The sequence below is a fragment of the Embiotoca jacksoni genome, unplaced genomic scaffold (genome assembly GCF_022577435.1).
Source record: "Embiotoca jacksoni isolate LCO1_2020_lvr unplaced genomic scaffold, fEmbJac1.0.p SCAF_27, whole genome shotgun sequence".
Classification (NCBI taxonomy): domain Eukaryota; kingdom Metazoa; phylum Chordata; class Actinopteri; family Embiotocidae; genus Embiotoca; species Embiotoca jacksoni.
Genome location: NW_027185378.1, coordinates 1,859,664 through 1,878,820, shown reverse-complemented (window position 1 = coordinate 1,878,820; position 19,157 = coordinate 1,859,664). Strand labels below are relative to the sequence as shown.

Genomic DNA, 19,157 nt, shown 5'->3' with positions numbered 1-19,157 from the left:
TTTATGTTATATGAAATAATATTTCATTGAAATGTGATATATTTTAGAAAAAACTAACATGCTAAATCTAAAATAAACTGTAAGAATAATGAAAACTTTACTCTTTAATCTGTGTAATTTTATTTTGCAGAAATTATTGTCAAAAACAGTCAATTTGCTCAGTTTTCAAAATGTTCTTTCATCAGTGTGACTGGCAGCTCCAAGTCAGTGATGTAGGACACATTGAGCACAATAGCATCAGCAGGAGAGACAGAGACCATCAGTCTTCGTAGAAAAGACACAGTTTGTAGTAATTACTGTTTGGATTTTACAGCACTTCAGAATAGGAATAATCCCAATTCACCTGCATCTTCTTTGCAAATGGGTTTGACTGCCATGTAGTGGTCAACTCTCAGCACTACATGTGTGAAACTGTAGAACACTGACAGATGAAAACAGTGGACCCAAAACACAGAAGAGTCAGCGGTGCAAAAGAAGCTAACCTTTTATTTCTGTGATAGTAAGTACCATTTTTTTGTATCCCTGCCGGGATTACTCGCCACATTTGAGCAACATGTTTTTCATGTCTTGTCTCCCCTTCCTCCAGCTGTGATGGTGCACATGTGACAACAGAACTAACAGGGAACATTCGATTGAAAAAAATCCAGACCAGGACCAAAAAAAAAATAAAGTCTAAGGAATGAACCCGGTTTTGCTGAATCAGAAGTGAAAATGACAGATAAGACACTTCTCTCCGGAGAGCTCGTGAGTACAAGTGAAATAAAAGCAGCAGTGAAAATACGGCGTCCCTTAAACATTCAGCTCAGTGCAGTGGAAATCTGTACTTTTAATGCCTGTAACTTTAGAAATGAAATAATTCGAGAAGAAGAAATAAAGTCCTGAGCTGAAGGTGAAACGGACCACGTCTGCAACACACAGAAAAAAACACATTTTGAGCATTTAACTGAGGTACAAAGTGTTAAAAAAAAAAAAAAAAGCATCCTTTCTTGTTACTTACGGGACCGTGTTGTGAGCTGGGAACTGTGAAACCAAACGACAAATTCACCTTTTACACGTTAAACCCAATTCTTTTTTCTGGCAGTGAGTTTACACAATTGATACCACTTAATATGAAGCTACCATTAGCTTAGCATGAAGTGGAAACAGCTAGCCTGGCTCTGCCCGACGTTAGCAAAACCCACCGGAAGCTCAGAGACAAACAGGATACTTGTTGCCAGGCAACCAGTACAAATGCCGGGAAAGTTACTGCTCCTAACCAGGAAATAGTCCGGCTCATAAAACAGTAAATTCAAGTTTTTACACTTCGTTTGTATAAATATTTAAAGAAATAAGATTCAATTTTGTTTGTTTGTGGATTATGTGGCAGCAGAACAGAGCCAGGAAAGCTCTTCCCCCTCCTTCTAGTCTTTATGCTAAGCTAAACGGTTGCCACCATTAAATTTACAGCCAGTCGCTATTCCATCACGGTAGAGGGCGCTGTTGCATCGCTGTTACACTCACAATTTTGATTTTAAAAACTGTACATGCACAATTCAAACATGTGAAAACCTGTAAATTAAAATAAAAGTACTGTCAGATAGGCCTTACCTGCTTCATCTGTTTTCAAGAAACTTCAATGCAACAGCGCCCCCTGTGGTAGCCTCAGAAACATGAACACAGTCTCATGTAAACACTTTAAGAGAAAGTGTTTACATTGGCGTGTTTCCTTTACAATTTCTGGCATGAAAATGTATATATATCTTTTTTTTTTTTTTTTTTTTTTTACTTTTAGTTCTCAGTTTACGACAGTCGAGTCCACATATTTTGGCATCTGACAGCTCAGCACAGAGCCTCGCATAAATAAGAAAGGAGAATCTTCATAAAGGCCGGTATGCATAGTAGTATACGGTTCATCTTTTTGTTTACCTAACAGCAAGTTATTTTCTACTCTGTGCTCAGACTGGAGCCAGCTTACATTAAGGTGTGTGCTTACAGCAGCTATACTACACTGGTCGGAAAACACGAGAGCGGACGAGAACAGTGAAAGCGATCGATCAGAGAACGAAAAAAAAAAGATCATTGACGACACCGTAAAAGTGAGAAACCGCGTGTGGTAAAAACACAGGGGCAAGAAAACGCTTTCAAATGTTTCTTGGCAACAATTTCTTCCTGTAACTGTTAAAGAAACGATGCTGCTGCAGCTACTGCAGCCAAAAACTATCAATAAATTGATGAGAGTATTAACTGATGAATCTCATTCCTCTGTGCCTCAGAGAAGTGCAGCTGTTACTTCCTGCAGCTGAAAACACTCAGTAATGCACCAAAATGTAGATTAATGAGTGTTATTACGCCGCTGGAAGTAGTCCCCGACATATATTTACTCCTGTTTGTTTCTTTTAGGAAATCACTAAGTGACAGGCAGGGAAAGAAAGTCAGAAATTAAATGTCACAAATACATAATACTACCATCCTTATCATTTTGGGATAAAAATGGTTCTGGAAAATGTCAGAGACTGAGATGCTGACAGCATCTGGGCTCCTTCACACAGCATGAACTTTTCATTCACAGGCGTTAATATGAAAACACATGAAATGGGGAGAGAAATGAGAAGCTATTCTGATGTAACGTGTGCCTCAAAGACAGCAAAAAGAAAACGTGAAATCAAATCAAACACCGTGCTACAAGTCGTGCCGACGTTAACACACCAATAAAACCGCTAAAAACGACGACGGTGGAAAACAGCGTGGAGATAGAAAACAAAAAAGCGTAGGCAAAGAGGAAAGGCGCTGACAATGAGGTCATTGAAAGTCGGAGGGGTCAAAGTTCAAGATTGTATGAGCAGAGAAGCAGCACCTGTGGGAAAAAGGCATGAGCAGAGCAGCAGAGAGCGGCGGGATGCGCAGCGGAGGGCGTCGAGTCGACAAGTCTCTTTAACGTGTCTGCATCCTTAGTGTTCGTGTCCTGAGACAGCAACATCTGGATGTGCCGAGTCTCCAAAACAAAACCCCAAAAAAAGGTTCCTACAGCTATAGAGACCAAAATGAATCTTTTGTATGAAAAAGAGCAGTTTGTTTCTGACTGATGTCACGTTCCCGCTCTCGATACGACGATCAAGAGCTTCAAGGTTCGGACTCCGAAGCCTCTCGTTATTCTTGTCTTTAACATTTTTTTTGTTCTGTTTTTTCTTTTTGCATCTTTTTCTTGATGTCAGAGACTTCAAAGTTTCCATCCAACGAGCCACAGCGGAAGTCTTCTCCCTCTTATTATTTCCATGTCACTGCCCAAACACAGTCCGCCTGCCTCACAGCTGCAGATCGGGGTCTAGAAGTACTTAAATTATCCGTTTTAAACTTTGCTCTGCGTACAGATGATCTGAGAAAAGGCTCAAAATATACAACTGAGTATTTTAAAGTTAACAAAAGCCTACAGGAGTGTTGATGTTTCCGCCATGTTTAAAACAAAAGCTCTCTTCTTTGACGGTTTTGATGCACTAAATGATGATTAGTTAAACAAATCTCTGCATAAACGAGATGACAAGAGTCGTAGAAAATATGTCGTTGTATCAACCAAACTAATCGACAGTTAAATGCCTCTTGCAGATGTTCTGTGCAGGAACCCTCACAAGTACTTCTTTACCCGGGTCTGCGTCGTTCTCCGACAGCGCTGGATGCTAAAACTTGGGCTGGTAAAGCGCCACGCGTCCGCTCAGGCAGCCCGAGGCGAGCTGGCAGTGCGTCGGGGAGAACTTGGTGGTGAGCACCACGTCGCTGTGTGAGTAGATGGAGCGGATCTCCCTGAGGCAGCTGGTCTGGACGGGCAGGCAGTCGGACAACTCGCCGCAGCGCTCGTCGAAAGCCAGCAGGCGGACACCGTAGCCGTAAGGCGAGCAGATGAGCCGGCCGTCCGGGCTGAAGCACAGCTCCTTGATGTAGCCCCGCCCCACGTTGGCCTCCTCGATGTAGTGGGTGAGGCGGAGGGAGCAGCGGGGGGAGACCAGCGGGCGGGTGGGCGCTCCCTCCTGGAACTCGTACACACACGTCCACTGCAGAGGGGGAGGCGGACAGATGTAGTTTAAAGTGTGAATCAGTGACAACAAACGACCATTAGACCATCACGGCCCTCCGACAGAGGTCACGAGCCACGTTTTGAATTCAGATCAACGGAGATGCTCCCGTCCGGACGTGTTTCTCACCTCCTGGTCGTCCATGTTGCTGGAGCAGCGGATCAGCGTGGCCCAGCCCTTCGGGTGAAGCTGCAGGGAGGTGATGCAGTTCCCCCGGTCCCTCTCTCCAGGGATCTCCGGAGTCAAAACCTCCAGGCTGTTCCTGGGAGAAAGGCCTGGACGGAGGAAAGGTGTGGGATTACTTTACAGTCTGGGACTTCTGGTGGTTATTCAGTTTCCTACCACGACTGTGTCTCACCTTCTCTGTGAGGGTGGAGCTTGCTGGAGTCGTTCCCCTGGCGAGGAGTACCAGCCGACCTGGACGCTGACGTACCTCCATCTACAGAAAACAGCATTAAAAGTCGATAATCGATTGATCAACCATTTAAGTGAAAAATAATAATGACTAATACCCATCATAATCCCAAAATATCACACTTCAAATGACATCAAATGGATTAAAAAAAAAAAAAAATTTAATCAGCTAAAATATTTATTAAAAATACTTTTGTGAAGTCCTGATCCACCAACCATGCACATGTTTTTTTTTTCAGTTTGGAAGAGCGACTGTGGAGGTCTGACCTGAGCTGAGGGGTGTCCGTCGCGCTCGCAGCATGCGGTAGCTGCCCACCTCGAGGGACTGGGTGAGGTCCAGGTCGTGCAGGATGAGCAGGTACCCTGAGGAAGTGGAGATGAGCATCTTGGAACAGTCGGGCGTCAGACGCATCCTCATCAGGTAGCGAGTGTGGAAGAACTTTTTGTGCGGGCAGCCGTCCTCCGTGAACCTGCAGAGGAGGAAGATGAAGGTTGCGAGCGTTAACGGGCCGGTTCCTGGTGTTGTATTGTATCGTTTGATGTAATTATGGTGAAAACGAGAGGCTTCAGAGTAGTTCCTCAGAAAAAAAGAAAAGGTTTTTAGGCTTGCAAGCACCCCGTTTTCACACCTTAAAAGTTGTAAAGTTCCTGTTTTTATTTAATGGAAGGATGAAGGAGAGTGGCTTGTTGAAAAGTCAGAGGTAAACTGTTTAGAGTTTTATGTGCAGCTGCTACCGGCACAGCTTAACCACAAAATCAGGCTGTTGTTCAGGTGGTAAGTGATGGGATTTTAACATAAAAAGACAAAAATGTATAATTTCCATTGTTAGAAAATAACTCGATGAACAGGAAATTAACTTGGAGCTTAATTAATCATTTGTTGGCATTTAATAATAAAAAAATGACGTGAATTAATTGGGGAAAAAAGGGATAAATTGACCGTTCTACAATCCTAACAAGGAATACAGTTAATTTATTTTGATCACACTGTCAGCCTAGACATGCAGCAGACAGATTAACACTAAAATATGAATCATATTTACTTTATAAAGCTCGGTGTGCACAATCTAAACCGTGACCAACCTGTTGGTGTCCCACGTGATGACGTTGCCGTCGAAGCCGGACGTGACGAGGAGGCGAGTGTTGGTGTCATACTCGATGTTCTTCACCCAGCTGGCGTGGCCGTGCAGCGAGCACACTTTCGAATTGAGCTTACGGAGGTCCCACAGCGCGATGGTGGTGTCGTCGGAGCAGGTGGCAAACAAACGATTGTCCAGGAACCTGCAGGGGGGCAGAAACGTCAGATCTTAGTTTCTTTCTGCCTCTAATCTGACAGATAAAGACGTTCACTTTCTCCTCTGGCTTTGTAAAACCTCCTGGTGTGATTCCAGAAGAGAGAAACGCACCTTATGTTGTTGACACAGTCCTCGTGGGCCTCCGTCAGGGTTTTGATGTGTCTGGATGAGATGGGATCGAAGAGCAGGACCTCGGTCTGCTCGCAGGCAACAGTCAGCACCGACCTGAGCGGAGAGCAAACACGAATCAGAGACACACGAGAAGGAAGGAGTTCATCTCTGACACCATTCATTCATTTAAGGTACTGCGTGCTTCAAGACAAGAGATGCAGAAGTAAATAAAAGAGGTTCCTCAGCTGCACAGGAATGTTACTTATAATTATACTCCACTAAATCCATCACTTCGGTGTAAAAGTGACATAAGTTTGATGCTGAGAAAGTTGAAGACCTTAAGATCTACTGCAAGTTTTCCACAACAACACTCGCGGGAAGGATGGCCGTGTTAAGCCCCACAAAACGAACCTGACCCAGATGGCACGGCTTGACCTGGTTTGTCTGCAGGATTTACTCCCTGCACCTGCTGTCTGGTCAACAAAGGGCTTGAACCTCGGCTGTGCTAGTGGGGACTACTGGACGTCTTTGCAGGACTTTCGAGGTTTAGTTCACAGAAATTCATACATTTTAGTTAGACTACATATTTATAAGTCAATGCATCATATGGATGTTTTTCACTATGGCTGTTTGAAGTAGAAATATGAAGCAGTGCATGCATGAGAAGGGATCTTTGGATGGTGAGCACATGAGGATGATCATTTAAATTCAAGCACTTTCCAGGCCAAACCTTCACAAACCCATTGAGTGCACAGCTGCACGGTGAACATGAACTCCGAGGTCTGAAATGCACACGTCCAGGTGCTCTTGTCTTACCCGTCCGGGGAGTACTCCAGGTTGAACACCGCTCCGTGGGTCTGGGTGCTCAGGTTGACTGACTCCACAGCCGGGTTCATAGAGCAGTACAAACTGGTCATTGTCCTGAAGTTGTCCCTAGCGGGGTCCACAAACACCCCTCGTCTTATAGTCCTGCTCTGCAACCAGGAAAACAGGCTGTTCCCCCTGTTGATGCCGGAGACCCCGCCGCTCCCATCCTGCGGCGCGGCGGCAGTTTCGCTGCAGGGCTCTCGCTCCTCCGACACGGGAGAGCCCGCTCTACGCTCCGGCCGGTTCTCGCCGCTCCCTGGCGGCGAAGGAGAAACCCTCCGGACAACTTCATCGTCCTCGTCCGAGTCGTCGATTTCGGGGTCCTCCTCTTTGTCGGAGACCCTGCCGCTGTTGGGCCTGTCCTGCGACTCGTCTGCGTCCTCGCTGTCGCTCTGTTGCTCCGAGCTCATTGTAGCTTCTCCGGAGTCCTCACGGCAGTTTGTGTCTCGAGGCGCGGCGGAGAAAAGCAGACTCACTCCGGTCACCTACTGAGCACTAGTCCGTGTCCTCCTCCACCCATTTACGGAGCCATGGCGGGGGATTTTCAGCTGCATAGGTTTAGACAAAATATATCTTACTGCCAGGTTCGGCAGCGCCTTATCGCCGTCAGTAAAACTAGACACGGCTAGTTAAACAGTAACCGGAAGAGTTGAGATTAGCCTTCAAAATAAAAGTCCAACATTGTCTTATAACTTCTACACATGCAACATAAATAAAACAAAACACAATAGAATTACCTTTTATTACATTCTAATCTTGTTTCGAAATTTATTTTTTTCTGTTTTATAAATTGCATTACATATAAATAAATCAATTTTCATCAGGGTATACTTTAATCTGAAATATTCAGACGGATGTTTACCATTTATTTTTAGTAACTTGACATTTTATTACCCACCAAAACAAATGCAAAATAAAAAAAAGAAGTGACGAAGTTCCGCTTCCGCTTTCTGCTGCAGTGTTCGTAGGTTGGTTGCTGCCATCTGCTGAAGAAATACTGCAAGTGTTTTATTATTTTATTCATCCATAAGGAGATCATGCAATCTTATTTTTGAGCAGTTGCATCTCCATCGAAATAAAACGTTATAATGTAATGGAGACAATCAAATTTATAGGGTTTACAAACAGTACAGACATGAGACACGTCCTTCCTTCCAGACGAGAAGTGGCTTTCAAGATATGATTTTTGTTGATGTTGCTGTTAAAATCTAGATTTTTTTTTTTAAATTTGATGATTCTAATGATTTTAGCTAAGATAAACTTCATGGTTAACAAAAAACAAAACAAAACAAAAAGTACAAACTCATTGGTTTTGAAGTCAATTTACAGTATCTGAGACCATGATGTTTGCTGTTTTTATATTCCAGCTGGAGCTCGAACTCGACAGACGCATGGTATGTTGGAACATGTTTTATAGCCCCAGAAATACTGGATTACAGCTAGTTGTAGGATGTAGTTTGTAACCATTGGTATCTTGTTATCCAGCTGCACGCCAAGTCGTCAAGTCAATTTGAATATAAAGCATCTTTATACCAAGCAAGTAGTTCACCAAAGTGCTGCAGAATTCAAATGGATCAAACAGAATAAATATTTTAGTAAATAAGAGAAATATCAACTAAAGTAACACATGAGGATACACTGCTGTGGTCAAAAGGTCACTTAGATTATTATAAATAGACTATTTCAAAGGCCAAAGCTTTTTAACTTCCTATTTGTGATTATGATTTGTTTGTCAGCACTCATTTGATCAACCAACACAAAATACAATGGGAAAGTCTGAGGAGCTGAGAGCAGATCTGAGAAAGAAGATCATAGATTTACACACTCTGTCAGAAGAGCGGCGACCACAGCTATAAAATTGTTACCAACAATAAGTGTGGAATATATCTGCAGAGACAGACTAATCAATAAAGCATTCTCTTGAGGCGTTCCCGTGCCTCTTCTTTCTTGTACCAAAAACAGATCCAAATTCTCAGCAGGATGTCCAGCGGGTCATCCATCTTTGGAGGATTATGATGTTGATGAAATGTATATGCTGCAAACCAATTTCCCAAATCATTTATCTAACTTCAAACAACTCAAGAATGTCCCTTGGAGCCATTTCTGAACTGCAGATTCTAAGATCAAAGATTCAAACAGCTGTACAAGAGACTGGGAAGTGGAGCTACTTTAGCAAAGTGTGGAAGAAGACCCAAACTGTCTCCATCAGCTGAGAAGAACTTGGTTCGGATGGTCAGGAACAACCAAAGAACCACCGAGGGACAGACCTGCCATGGACTGAGAGGCTGCCGTCCAAGAAATAAGCTCCAAAACAGACACCTTCTGGAGAATGAGACAAAGATTGAGTTAAAGTGAGGCTTTCAACCACAAGAACATGAAACCAACTACTAAGCATGCTGGTGGTAGCATCATGATAAGGGTTTTTTTTTGCTGACAGGAGCTTTTCCTGTTTTGCATGTGTTGAACATCTTTTTGTGCACAGCATCTTTAGTCATTCTTTCAGGTTGTCCATCTATCCGTCTATTGGGTCGAGGCTGATTCCCGCAACTGTGCACCTGCACTTGGAAGTGTTCAGCTGCTGAGGCAATACCAGTAATACCTTGTAATGTCCAACACACATCAGACACACAGCTGTGTACCAGTAATACCTTGTAATGTCCAACACACATCAGACACACAGCTGTGCCCTACTCCCTCGCGCAGTTTATTTATCCATTTCAGCAGAGCCCAACACACTAGAAAACTTAAATAATCAGACTCGAACTGATCGGGTCCTGACAGTTCAGGTTGTGAATTACAAACTCACAGAACTGTTGGGGCTGGAGCCTATCCCAGCTCACTTTGAATTGAACCTGCAACCTTTTACAAAATAACCAATTATTAATCAACAGCTCGTTTAAATACTTCTCTGGGTAATTAGAAGCCAGATCACAAATTTGATCTCAGATAATTTGCATAGGCCACACTTGATATCCAATTATGTCATGGTAACAAAAGGCTGCTGTGAGGTAAGATTGGGTCATGATTACAGGTGTGTACCTCTGTGTATATTAGGTGTCTCTTTCTATCGTTGTTTTTCTTTGGCAGCAGCACAAACTGACGAAAGACACCTTTGACTACATATTCAAATAAGGACTGGCATGCCAGGACAGTCGATCTGAAGCACGGAAATAGCTGTTGTTACGATGTTGCACAAACAGCACGATGCCTGGAGGCGGTTTTACATGGATGTGAGACAGAATTACAGTTTGTGTTGTGGTGGCCTTCATGTTTGCATGCCTCGACACTTTGCTCCAGTTTGTGTTAGTGAATGTGCGCGTGAGAGTATGCCCCTTCCAGATAATTGTGCGTTTTGCTCTGCCAAGGTCGCTGCGGTGGAGAAAACCACTGTAACTAGAAATAAAATGTGAATACCATTAACTTCATTACGAATCTGTTTTGTTTTAATTGACACAAATTAAACAGAAGTGGTGTGTTTTCACCTGGCTGGAGCAGGCGGCGAGACAAAGTGGGCAAAAGCCAGGAACCGGCTGGGGAGATACACCTTTAGCTACTTTGCGCACGCGTAAAACGTATGCATCTCACATGCCCGCGCGCATACTTAAACTCTGGCTCGCAGCCTACAGAGCAAACAGTTGGAGACTTTCGGGGGCACACGGCGAAAATGACAAGTACGCGGGATGCTGCGCTCCATCCTCGCGGAGCCGCGGTTTTACGCGCGGTGGTCCGACCGAGGTCATCCAAAAGGACGCCGAGCCCTCCTGGGTTTATCTTGCTGGTGTCAGTGATGCTGTTCGTCCCAATTCAGCCAGCTGCAGCTCATCCTCAGTGCCTGGACTTCGAGCCACCTTTCAAACCTAAGTGGCACCTGGAGTTTTGCACGCAGTACGAAGAATTCGGCTGCTGCGACCAGAAAACTGACAACACGATCGCGGAGAGGTACTGGGACATTATTGACCAGCTGGAGATAGCAGGTCTGGAGCTCTGTGCAGAGATGCTGAAGGAAGTTATGTGCCAGGTAAGTCGATTTTTTTTTTTCCTCTTTTTTAAGGATGCTGCTGTGCTGAAGAGACAGAACATTTTCTGCACCAACAATAAATTGACTTTCACTGCAGTTTGTACACTTCTGCACAAACTTTATCTGTTGTTATTTAGCATTTTAATCCACTGAAATCTGCTAATACACACAATACTCAATAAATATCCAATCAAGCTGTGGATGTATTTTAGTCTCATGTAATTGAAGCTTACATGAAATTAAAGGTTTGTCTCACAACTGTAAAGGGATTAAAGTTCAAGCATCATTTCTTCTAATTGGATAAACACTGGGATCACAAAGCGCCACTCTAATTTGATGCAAACTGACCGTAAAACTTGTATTTCACAAAAACAAGTATATTGAGAGTGTTTCATAATGACTGACAGGGGAAGATAATTACATTTGCACTATTATTCACCAACACTAAAGGCAGCAAAGATTGAGATGTGCACAGGTGAACCACAGAACCTTAGTTTAGAGGAACAGTGGTGTGCATAGAGGAGGGCAGGGAGGCAACTTGCCCTCGAGGAAGTCTAAGTGCCGATCTTTGGAAAACCAATATATGTCTGTGTGCTAATGGACCGTTTCATTCTTGATTTTGTGACGTTTATGTCAAACTTGTGCCAGTCGGTTTCGGTCTGTCGTCCCAGCTGCTTTAAAGTGTCTTTGTCCCATCCAGGAGTGCTCCCCGTACGCCGCCCACCTGTTTGACGCTGAGGATCCCTACACAGCTGTCAGAGAGCTACCTGGCCTTTGCTTCGGCTACTGCTCCGAGTTTCACGGCAAGTGTCGACATGTTCTCAAATATCTGACTGAGAATCGGCTGCTGCGGGGTACGTCTGACATGTCCACCTTCTGCACCATGGTGGACCTGTCTGACCAGGACTACTGCTACCCCAACGTCCTGAAGAGCCCCGGCCTCAGCAGAAACCTGGGACAGGTGGTGGAGGACCACCGAGGGTGTCTCCAGCTGTGCCTGACCGAGGTGGCCAATAACCTCAGAAACCCGGTGCTGATGCTGCACAGCGGCGACGGTACGCACCGGATGTTCATCGCCGAGCAGGTGGGCTTCGTTTGGGTGTACCTGCGCGACGGCAGCCGGCTGGAGCAGCCGTTTCTGGACCTGAGCGGGGAGGTGATGACCACTCCCTGGCTGGGGGACGAGAGGGGTTTCCTGGGCATGGCCTTCCACCCGAAGTACCGGGACAACGGACGCTTCTTCATCTACTATTCCATCCAGGTCAACAGTAAGCTGGAGAAAATCAGGATCAGTGAGATGAAGGTGTCTGCGTCTGACATGAACATGGCTGATCCGTACTCAGAGAGGTATGGGGGGCGTGGGTGGTTGGGGTGGAGGGGGGGCTGCTCTTTTTATAGCTTCAAAGTTTGTGGATTGATGTAGGTCTACACAGGCTGCATGTTGAAAGACTTTGTTATGATTCACTGCATTTCACATGCATAAACATGTTCCGAGTCGGGGAAAGCTTTTCTAGAGCTCCAAGCACCAATATAATTTACACATTACACTAAAGTTCATAAAGTGAAACAATTAAAATGCCACAATCAAACAAAAGGAGGTATATTTCAAAACACAGTCACTGACTTTGTTTTAGGCAAATCCTCAAGTCTGTCAGTTATCATAATCATAAAGTATGACAGAGATCTGTTTATTTTTATATTATTTTTCATGGCAAAAAAAAAAAGACCGTAACATTTTTGGTTCATTTAGGGGAATGGCAGGCCTTCAGCAGCTGTTTACTTTCTATAGGAAGTCATTTCCAACCTTCAAATAAGACCTACAAGATCGACAGGATTGTTTCCTAAATGAGCCCCTCTAGTTTTGCCTGGCTCCGCCCACCTGCAACTCACAGCTTCTCTCTTTTCTCATTAAATAAAACCTTATATTTCTCGGGCCTCCTCTGTCATCTATAAACTGAATAATATCAGTGCTTAACGAGCGAGTGACACACACCGACACGTGTTGACGAGGTACATGCTGGATCCAAGCGAGCACCGAGGCGTTCCATAAGCATCATCGCAACAAAGCATTTAGAGTATGTCTGAAAAGGAAGTATATCACCTCCAGAGTGTTTGTGATTGTACCAAACTGCATCCTCTTTTATAAAAATTCAGGGTCATTTTAGAGATCGAGGAACCGGCCGCAAACCACAACGGAGGCCAGCTGCTGTTCGGCCTGGACGGGTGTTTGTACATCTTCACGGGAGACGGCGGGAAAGCTGGGGATCCTTTTGGGAAGTACGGCAACTCACAGAACAAGTAAGGGGCGTCAAGGTTTGTGAGGAAGAGTGAGGAACAAATTCAATCACAGCACCATCAAAATGAGCTCATTTAGGTTGATTTTACATTGGATACCTTATAATGGATTAACAGTTGATGTGGTGATGTTTACGTCAACAATTTGGAACAACAAAATCTGGTCGTTTTTAAAAAAAAAAATTACTTTCAGCCCTTTAAAGCATTTATCCGTCGCCTTTAAGATAACTTTTTCAACTTTTTATCCATAACTGACTGCTCTGACAACTATTGCAACCTTTTATATATAGATATGTAAACAATATGTCAAATGCTTAACAATTTCCACCGTTTGCTTTCATAAATTTGAGCTGTTTCAACCATCTGTCAATCACTTTTACCGAACTGTTCAGCCGTTTTATGCTTTTAGGTATTTTATCCATGCAGCTAAACATTTTCCAATGTTTAGCATCACTTTAAGCCAACAGTGTCTCACTTTTAAATAATTATTTTACCAGTTTATCAATCACTTTTAGGAAGCTAGTTACTATTTATCCATTGCTTTTTTTGGTTTAAATGACTTTTTCCATCACTTAATGAACCGTTTAGCCATTTCATCTGCTTTCAGGTAAATTTTTCAAATTTATCAATGCAACTAACCATTTCCACTGTTTAGCATCACTTTCAGCCAATTATTTAGCGAACTAGTTACCATTTATCCATTGCTTTTTGTTTACATTTTATTAATCAATCGTAGCTATCTCATTCATTTACCTTTAGCGAATTATTTATTATTTTTTTGCTATTTATTTTAGGATTTTAACCTTTACTTTTAACCATTACTTTTATAAATAGAGCAACTCCAAGCATAAAAGTACTCTTTATGATTCAACTACTTGATTTAAGTCCTCTCCACTGTCTTATATATTTTCCTTGGTTACACAGGAGTGCTCTGTTGGGAAAAGTCCTCCGTATCGATGTGGATGGAAGTGACCCCGGTGGGCAGCAGTACAGGATCCCCCCCGACAACCCCTTCCTGGGGGACGCGGACGCTCGGCCGGAGGTGTTCGCCTACGGCGTCCGAAACATGTGGCGATGCTCCGTGGACCGCGGAGACCCGGTTAGCCGCTATGGCAGGGGCCGGATATTCTGCGGAGACGTTGGCCAGAACCGCTACGAGGAGATCGACATCATCGTGAAGGGGGGGAACTTCGGATGGAGGGCCAAGGAGGGCTTTGAGTGCTACGATCTGAAACTGTGCCACAACTCTTCCCTCAGTGAGTCCTTTCTCTGCATGTCTATTTAATCCTTTCACCACCTGGAATTTCTGGCACAAATAACTGCTTTCCAATCTAATTTTTTATGCTTCAGATTTTTTTTAATTCAGTGCTTCTCTCTCTGCCACGACAGATGACGTCCTCCCTATATTTGCATACAGCCATCATGTTGGGAAGTCTGTGACAGGGGGATACGTGTATCGAGGATGTGAATCACCTAATCTGAACGGCCTGTACATTTTTGCAGACTTCATGAGTGGGTAAGAGGGTGTTGATCGTGGGCCAAAAATAAAAACAAATCCTTATTTTCTGTGGACTGAAGGAGACGCGGCGCTGTTTGGTCAACGCTTTGATTTTTTTTTAATAAACTAAAACGCGTAGTATAGTTAATATACCATATTTATCGTATCCTTCTTTGTTTTTGTGGCGATTTCTTGTTATTTTACCATAAAAGTATTGTTTTTTAGAAACTAATTGCTGCTTTAAATGTGATAAACCCACATTTGTTGATTGCTTTTAATAGTGTTTATAATTCCTGTCGTCCTTTCAGTCGAATCATGGCATTAGAGGAGGATAGGACAACAGAAAGCTGGAAGGAGAAGAGTGTCTGTATGGGTGAAAAGAAGACTTGCTCTTTTCCCGGACTCATCAATCATCACCACAAGTTCATCATCTCGTTTGCTGAAGACGAAGCAGGTAGCGTTTGTTTTAGCCTCTCGAAGCATTTCTCTCTGAATCAACGGTGAAATGGCGGTTTCTGTATTTTTTATTTATTTATTTTTTTCCCAGGGGAGCTGTATTTTCTGGCCACGGCGTACCCCAGTGCTATCTCTCCCTCTGGGACGGTGTTTAAATTCATGGACCCCTCAAGGTGCAGTATCTGATGCATTAAATTCATGCCTGCTGGTCGCATGCGGAGTCGGACCGCTACACCTGCTGGGAGCCATGATTCAAAAAGACAGACGTGCTTGTCAAACTGTCTTTCCTCCAAATCACACACAAAAAAATTGGAGCTTATTTGAATAAATCCCTGGAGGCCAGACAAATCTCACTCCTGCTATCAGCACACATGAACGGACTAAAATTGGATCTAAAAGGAGACGTCAGACCCTCAACTCCCTCCCCCACGACTCACTCAAACATTTATCATTCTTACTGCATGTAAAACTGTTGTCACACAGCCACCGAGTGTCTCCAACAACAGTGTTTTTGTAGGAATGCTGATTTCTTTCAATAACGCCTCTGTGGTTTGGAGATTACAACTGTTTTAAGTTCCAACAGGGTTAAACTATAGACACAATACTGTAGGGAAAGCATGCAGAGAACTGTTTTTAAGAATAGGTTGGCTCCAAACATGCATTTTTTTTTTTTAACTCATATGGTCTCGTTCGAGAGTTTAAACTTGGCACATTTCAGGGCGACTCCTGGCAATTATCTTTCTCTTTTACGGTAGATAAACAACTATATTTTTGGTTTTTCACTCTTAAAAACCTAAAGTCAAGTGAAATAAGCTGCTTCAAACTGAGGCAGAACAGAACTAATGTCTTTTTCTTGACTTTTTCTGAAAAATTAAACATAATTTTACATAATTGGAGGCTGTGGCTCAGACGGTAGAGTGGGTTGCACACAAATTGGAAGGTTGGTGGTTCAATCCCCAGCTCCTCCTGTCCACATGCCTAAGTGTCCTTGAGCAAGACACGGAACCCTGAGTTGCTCCCGATGGTGTACCATCAGTGTGTGAATGTGCTCCTGATGGCAGCACCTTGCATGGTGATCTGTCTTATTAGTTTGTGAATGGGAAAACCATGTTAAAGCGCTTTGAGACTGAAAGGTGATAAAGCGCTATACAAGTACAGACCATTTACCATAATTGTTTTTAACAAAACAAACGCTATATCACCATAACAAGACCAAAAACTGATCTCTAACTTTGCGCCTTCTGCAGGAGAGCTCCTCCTGGGAAGTGCAAGCAGAAGCCGCTCCCTGTCAAAGTCAGGGGAAAGAAGTTTCCATTTGTGCCCAAGGAACGTAAGTCACCTTCATCTCTGCATCTTCATCACTTATTCTATCACATAAGTGTGTCGTTTTTATGGTGTCTGCGTACCAGACTGGTTGAAGAGAGGCAGTGAAAACAGGACCGAGTGGAGCCGCTGAAACCTTAAACTGAAATGGTGCTTTTAGAGTAAAAAATACTTTTGGTTCAATCAAGGTGCTCTAAATAAACACAACATGTAATGTTATGAAAGCAGTTAAATTAGAGCTGGAGGTTGTTGTACACAGAAAACATTTGGGAGAAGTCTGTTCTGGCAAGCTAGCAAATTACTCGTATTCACTGTTTCGACCTTGTTTTTAGCAGACCCAGCTGTTTTCCCTCCATGTTTCACGTCTACATGCTGCCAAGCTGCATAATCACACTAGGGTCATACATAAAACTATAAAAAAAGCGAGCTCCAGTTTTACATCAAACACGTCGAAAATAGAAAGAGGAGAAACATTTCAAACATTCAGAACTGGTTTTCGGAGCCAAATATTCATGAAACACGACACATGTGGCTGCGAGTAAAACGGTAAAAATGGGTACTTACCAACATCTGTGCTGTTACAGTGACCGTGCTGGACACGAATGAGAAACCTACGAGACCACCACCGAGAAAATTCAAGCTCACCACCAAACCGCCGGTTACGAGCAGCCACATCGAACCGACGACCACGAGGACGATGACGCCGGGTGCCACCGTGAAGCTGAAGTCCCCTGCTAAGGAAGCAAAGAAGAAGAACAAGCTGAAGCCATGGAAGAAGGACAAAATGCTGAACAAGCAGCAGGCCAAGAAAAACACTTTGAGGCAGAAAACTAAGAAGCAGTCGAAGAAGCCGGCCGCGACGAAGCCCGTCGTCGTCAGAAACAAAATAAAACTGAAGAAAAATCTAAATGCAACGGAGAGTTTAGACGCTTTAAAATCCTCCAACGGCCTCAGAGACAACAAAATCCACACGAAGAGGAAGATCCCCCTGAGGAACGCTGCACAGAAGCAAACCGGACTAAAGATAAAAGAACCTGCAACACAATTCATGAACGACACCAAGACACACTTGAATGTGAAAAACAACCAAACAACGAGAAACCAACTTAAAGTAAAAAATTAGCGAGCGAGATAAGACATCGCACTTTAAAAAAAATAATGTTTTATTTGAACTTAGTCGTATATTTTTGTGTTTGTTGATGTGCCATGTTTTAAAGGAAGTATTTGACATTTTGAAATACACTTATTTAGTTTTCTGCCAGTGAGATGAGAGAATTTTGGACCACTGTCATGTCCAAACCTTTTATACAACGAAGCATCCAGAAGAGCTTCACATAGAAAAATACAATAAAACAAATGAAGAAAAAAAACAATGTCGCCGTAAAACAAAGATTAAACAAACAAAACCCGCAAAAAGCCAAGCTAAAAAGAAAGAAAATGTCCACTGAAATAAGTCCCTCAGATCCTCAGGTAGACTTCTCCAGAGGTGGAAATCAGACTCTGTGTGTTTTAGTATCAAACCTAGGAATAACACCAGAGGAGGATCTGAGGGATCTGTTGGGCACATGTGCTAAAAATCAACTCTGAGAGGTGACAGGCCGTGCAGTGATTTAAAATCCAGCAAAAGAATCTTAAAAACAATTCTGAAACTAATCGACAATGACTTTTTAATATCTGTTCCCTCAGAGCTGCTGCCTTCTGGACACAATGTAAGCGGTCGGCAGCTTTTCAGGAAGACCAAACGGGAAGTTTAGAAGCTTAAAATCAAGCAGAAGTTTATCTGTCAGCCTGAGAGAGGGACTGTCTGATTTTAGGGACGTTTCCGAGATGATAAAAGGAACGTTTCGGGATGTTTCTAAAGTGAGTTTCAGTTTTATCTTGTTTCTGAAGAGTGAGTAGGACACTGGAGCTTCTGGTCATCCAACATAAAACCACTAAACACAAGATATAAAATGTTAATTAGTGACTTTTAATTCATCTTTACCTTCGGACAGAACTAGGCTGGCTGTTTTTATGCTAAGCTAAGCTAACCATCTACAGTATGTGGCTTTGAATTTACCACGCAGACTTGTGATTGGCATCAACACCGTTGTCTACCTTTACAGCAAGAAATCAATTAAGTGTCCCAAAAATGTGGAATTACTCCTTTAAGGTACGAAAAAGCACCACTGTTGCATGCTATCATACATGTAATGACACCGTTTTCTTTTTGCATTTTATTTCTGCCTGTCGTAAACTCATTGGTCCAACTTAATCACCGCCCTGTCTCCATTTGGAAACATATCAAACAGGTTTGAAGTCTAAATAAGCACAAAGCCCCGTGCCGTGAAATGGCTCTAATTTTACAGCACATGGAAACTGATAAAAATAAACATTAGAAAGTGTCTGTGTCTCTGTAATTAAAGTCCACACCACTGATCATAACTGGAACCGCTGTGACCGGGGCTCGTTATAACGACTGCTGTAAAGCCGTCCTGACTTCCTCTTGCAGTTTGTGCACGCTGAGGTTACATGAACATCACAATGCAGTGTTTTCTGTCTTTATGTTAGAATTCCTGACAGCTTTTCATAACACATAATACCACAAAACTATGACACAAACATACCATCCTAAAACACGGTGCTGCATAACCTTATTATGGTGACGACTTAAAACACACTAATGTGCTGCTGCTGCTGCAATAATTGTTTTGCTGACTCGCTCCACTAAAAACTGTCATGGTGCAGAGCATTGTTAAAAAAAAACAAAAAAAAAAACGGTATGCTTCCTTTAAAATCAGCAACACCTGGAACGAAGTGCAACCTTCAAAAACAATAGGGCGTGCGCACCATCGGTG

At 43.2% G+C, this 19,157-nt stretch overlaps 2 protein-coding genes across 2 annotated transcripts; one reads left to right on the top strand and one right to left on the bottom strand.

Annotated features, from left to right (window-relative positions):
• Nucleotides 1–117: 117 nt before the first annotated feature.
• On the bottom strand, nt 118–10,352 carry wdr32 (WD repeat domain 32). The gene is made up of 8 exons (XM_069160727.1): nt 7,629–10,352; nt 6,680–7,278; nt 5,864–5,977; nt 5,541–5,738; nt 4,725–4,927; nt 4,402–4,482; nt 4,173–4,318; nt 118–4,022 (listed from the first exon to the last, which is right to left on the bottom strand). Exons 2-8 carry the CDS (start codon nt 7,138–7,140, stop codon nt 3,651–3,653), a joined length of 1,575 nt encoding a protein of 524 aa, XP_069016828.1. The 5' UTR covers nt 7,141–7,278; nt 7,629–10,352; the 3' UTR covers nt 118–3,650.
• Nucleotides 10,316–18,698, top strand: hhipl2 (HHIP-like 2). The gene is made up of 9 exons (XM_069160726.1): nt 10,316–10,748; nt 11,449–12,095; nt 12,903–13,046; nt 13,968–14,299; nt 14,433–14,559; nt 14,850–14,995; nt 15,089–15,170; nt 16,245–16,327; nt 16,905–18,698. The coding sequence occupies exons 1-9, from the start codon at nt 10,395–10,397 to the stop codon at nt 17,441–17,443; spliced, it is 2,454 nt and encodes an 817-aa protein (XP_069016827.1). The 5' UTR covers nt 10,316–10,394; the 3' UTR covers nt 17,444–18,698.
• Nucleotides 18,699–19,157: the final 459 nt, after the last annotated feature.

Bases quoted from the DNA above. Each gene is read 5' to 3' on its own strand.
- wdr32 (XM_069160727.1), bottom strand. From the start codon at position 7,140: ATGAGCTCGGAGCAACAGAGCGACAGCGAGGACGCAGACGAGTCGCAG. The intron at 4,928-5,540 runs GTTGGTCACGGT...CCTCCTCTGCAG, and splicing joins ATCACGTGGGACACCAACAG to GTTCACGGAGGACGGCTGCC. The intron at 4,319-4,401 runs GTGAGACACAGT...TCCTCCGTCCAG, and splicing joins GCTCCACCCTCACAGAGAAG to GCCTTTCTCCCAGGAACAGC.
- hhipl2 (XM_069160726.1), top strand. From the start codon at position 10,395: ATGACAAGTACGCGGGATGCTGCGCTCCATCCTCGCGGAGCCGCGGTT. The intron at 10,749-11,448 runs GTAAGTCGATTT...TGTCCCATCCAG, and splicing joins TGAAGGAAGTTATGTGCCAG to GAGTGCTCCCCGTACGCCGC. The intron at 14,300-14,432 runs GTGAGTCCTTTC...CTGCCACGACAG, and splicing joins GTGCCACAACTCTTCCCTCA to ATGACGTCCTCCCTATATTT.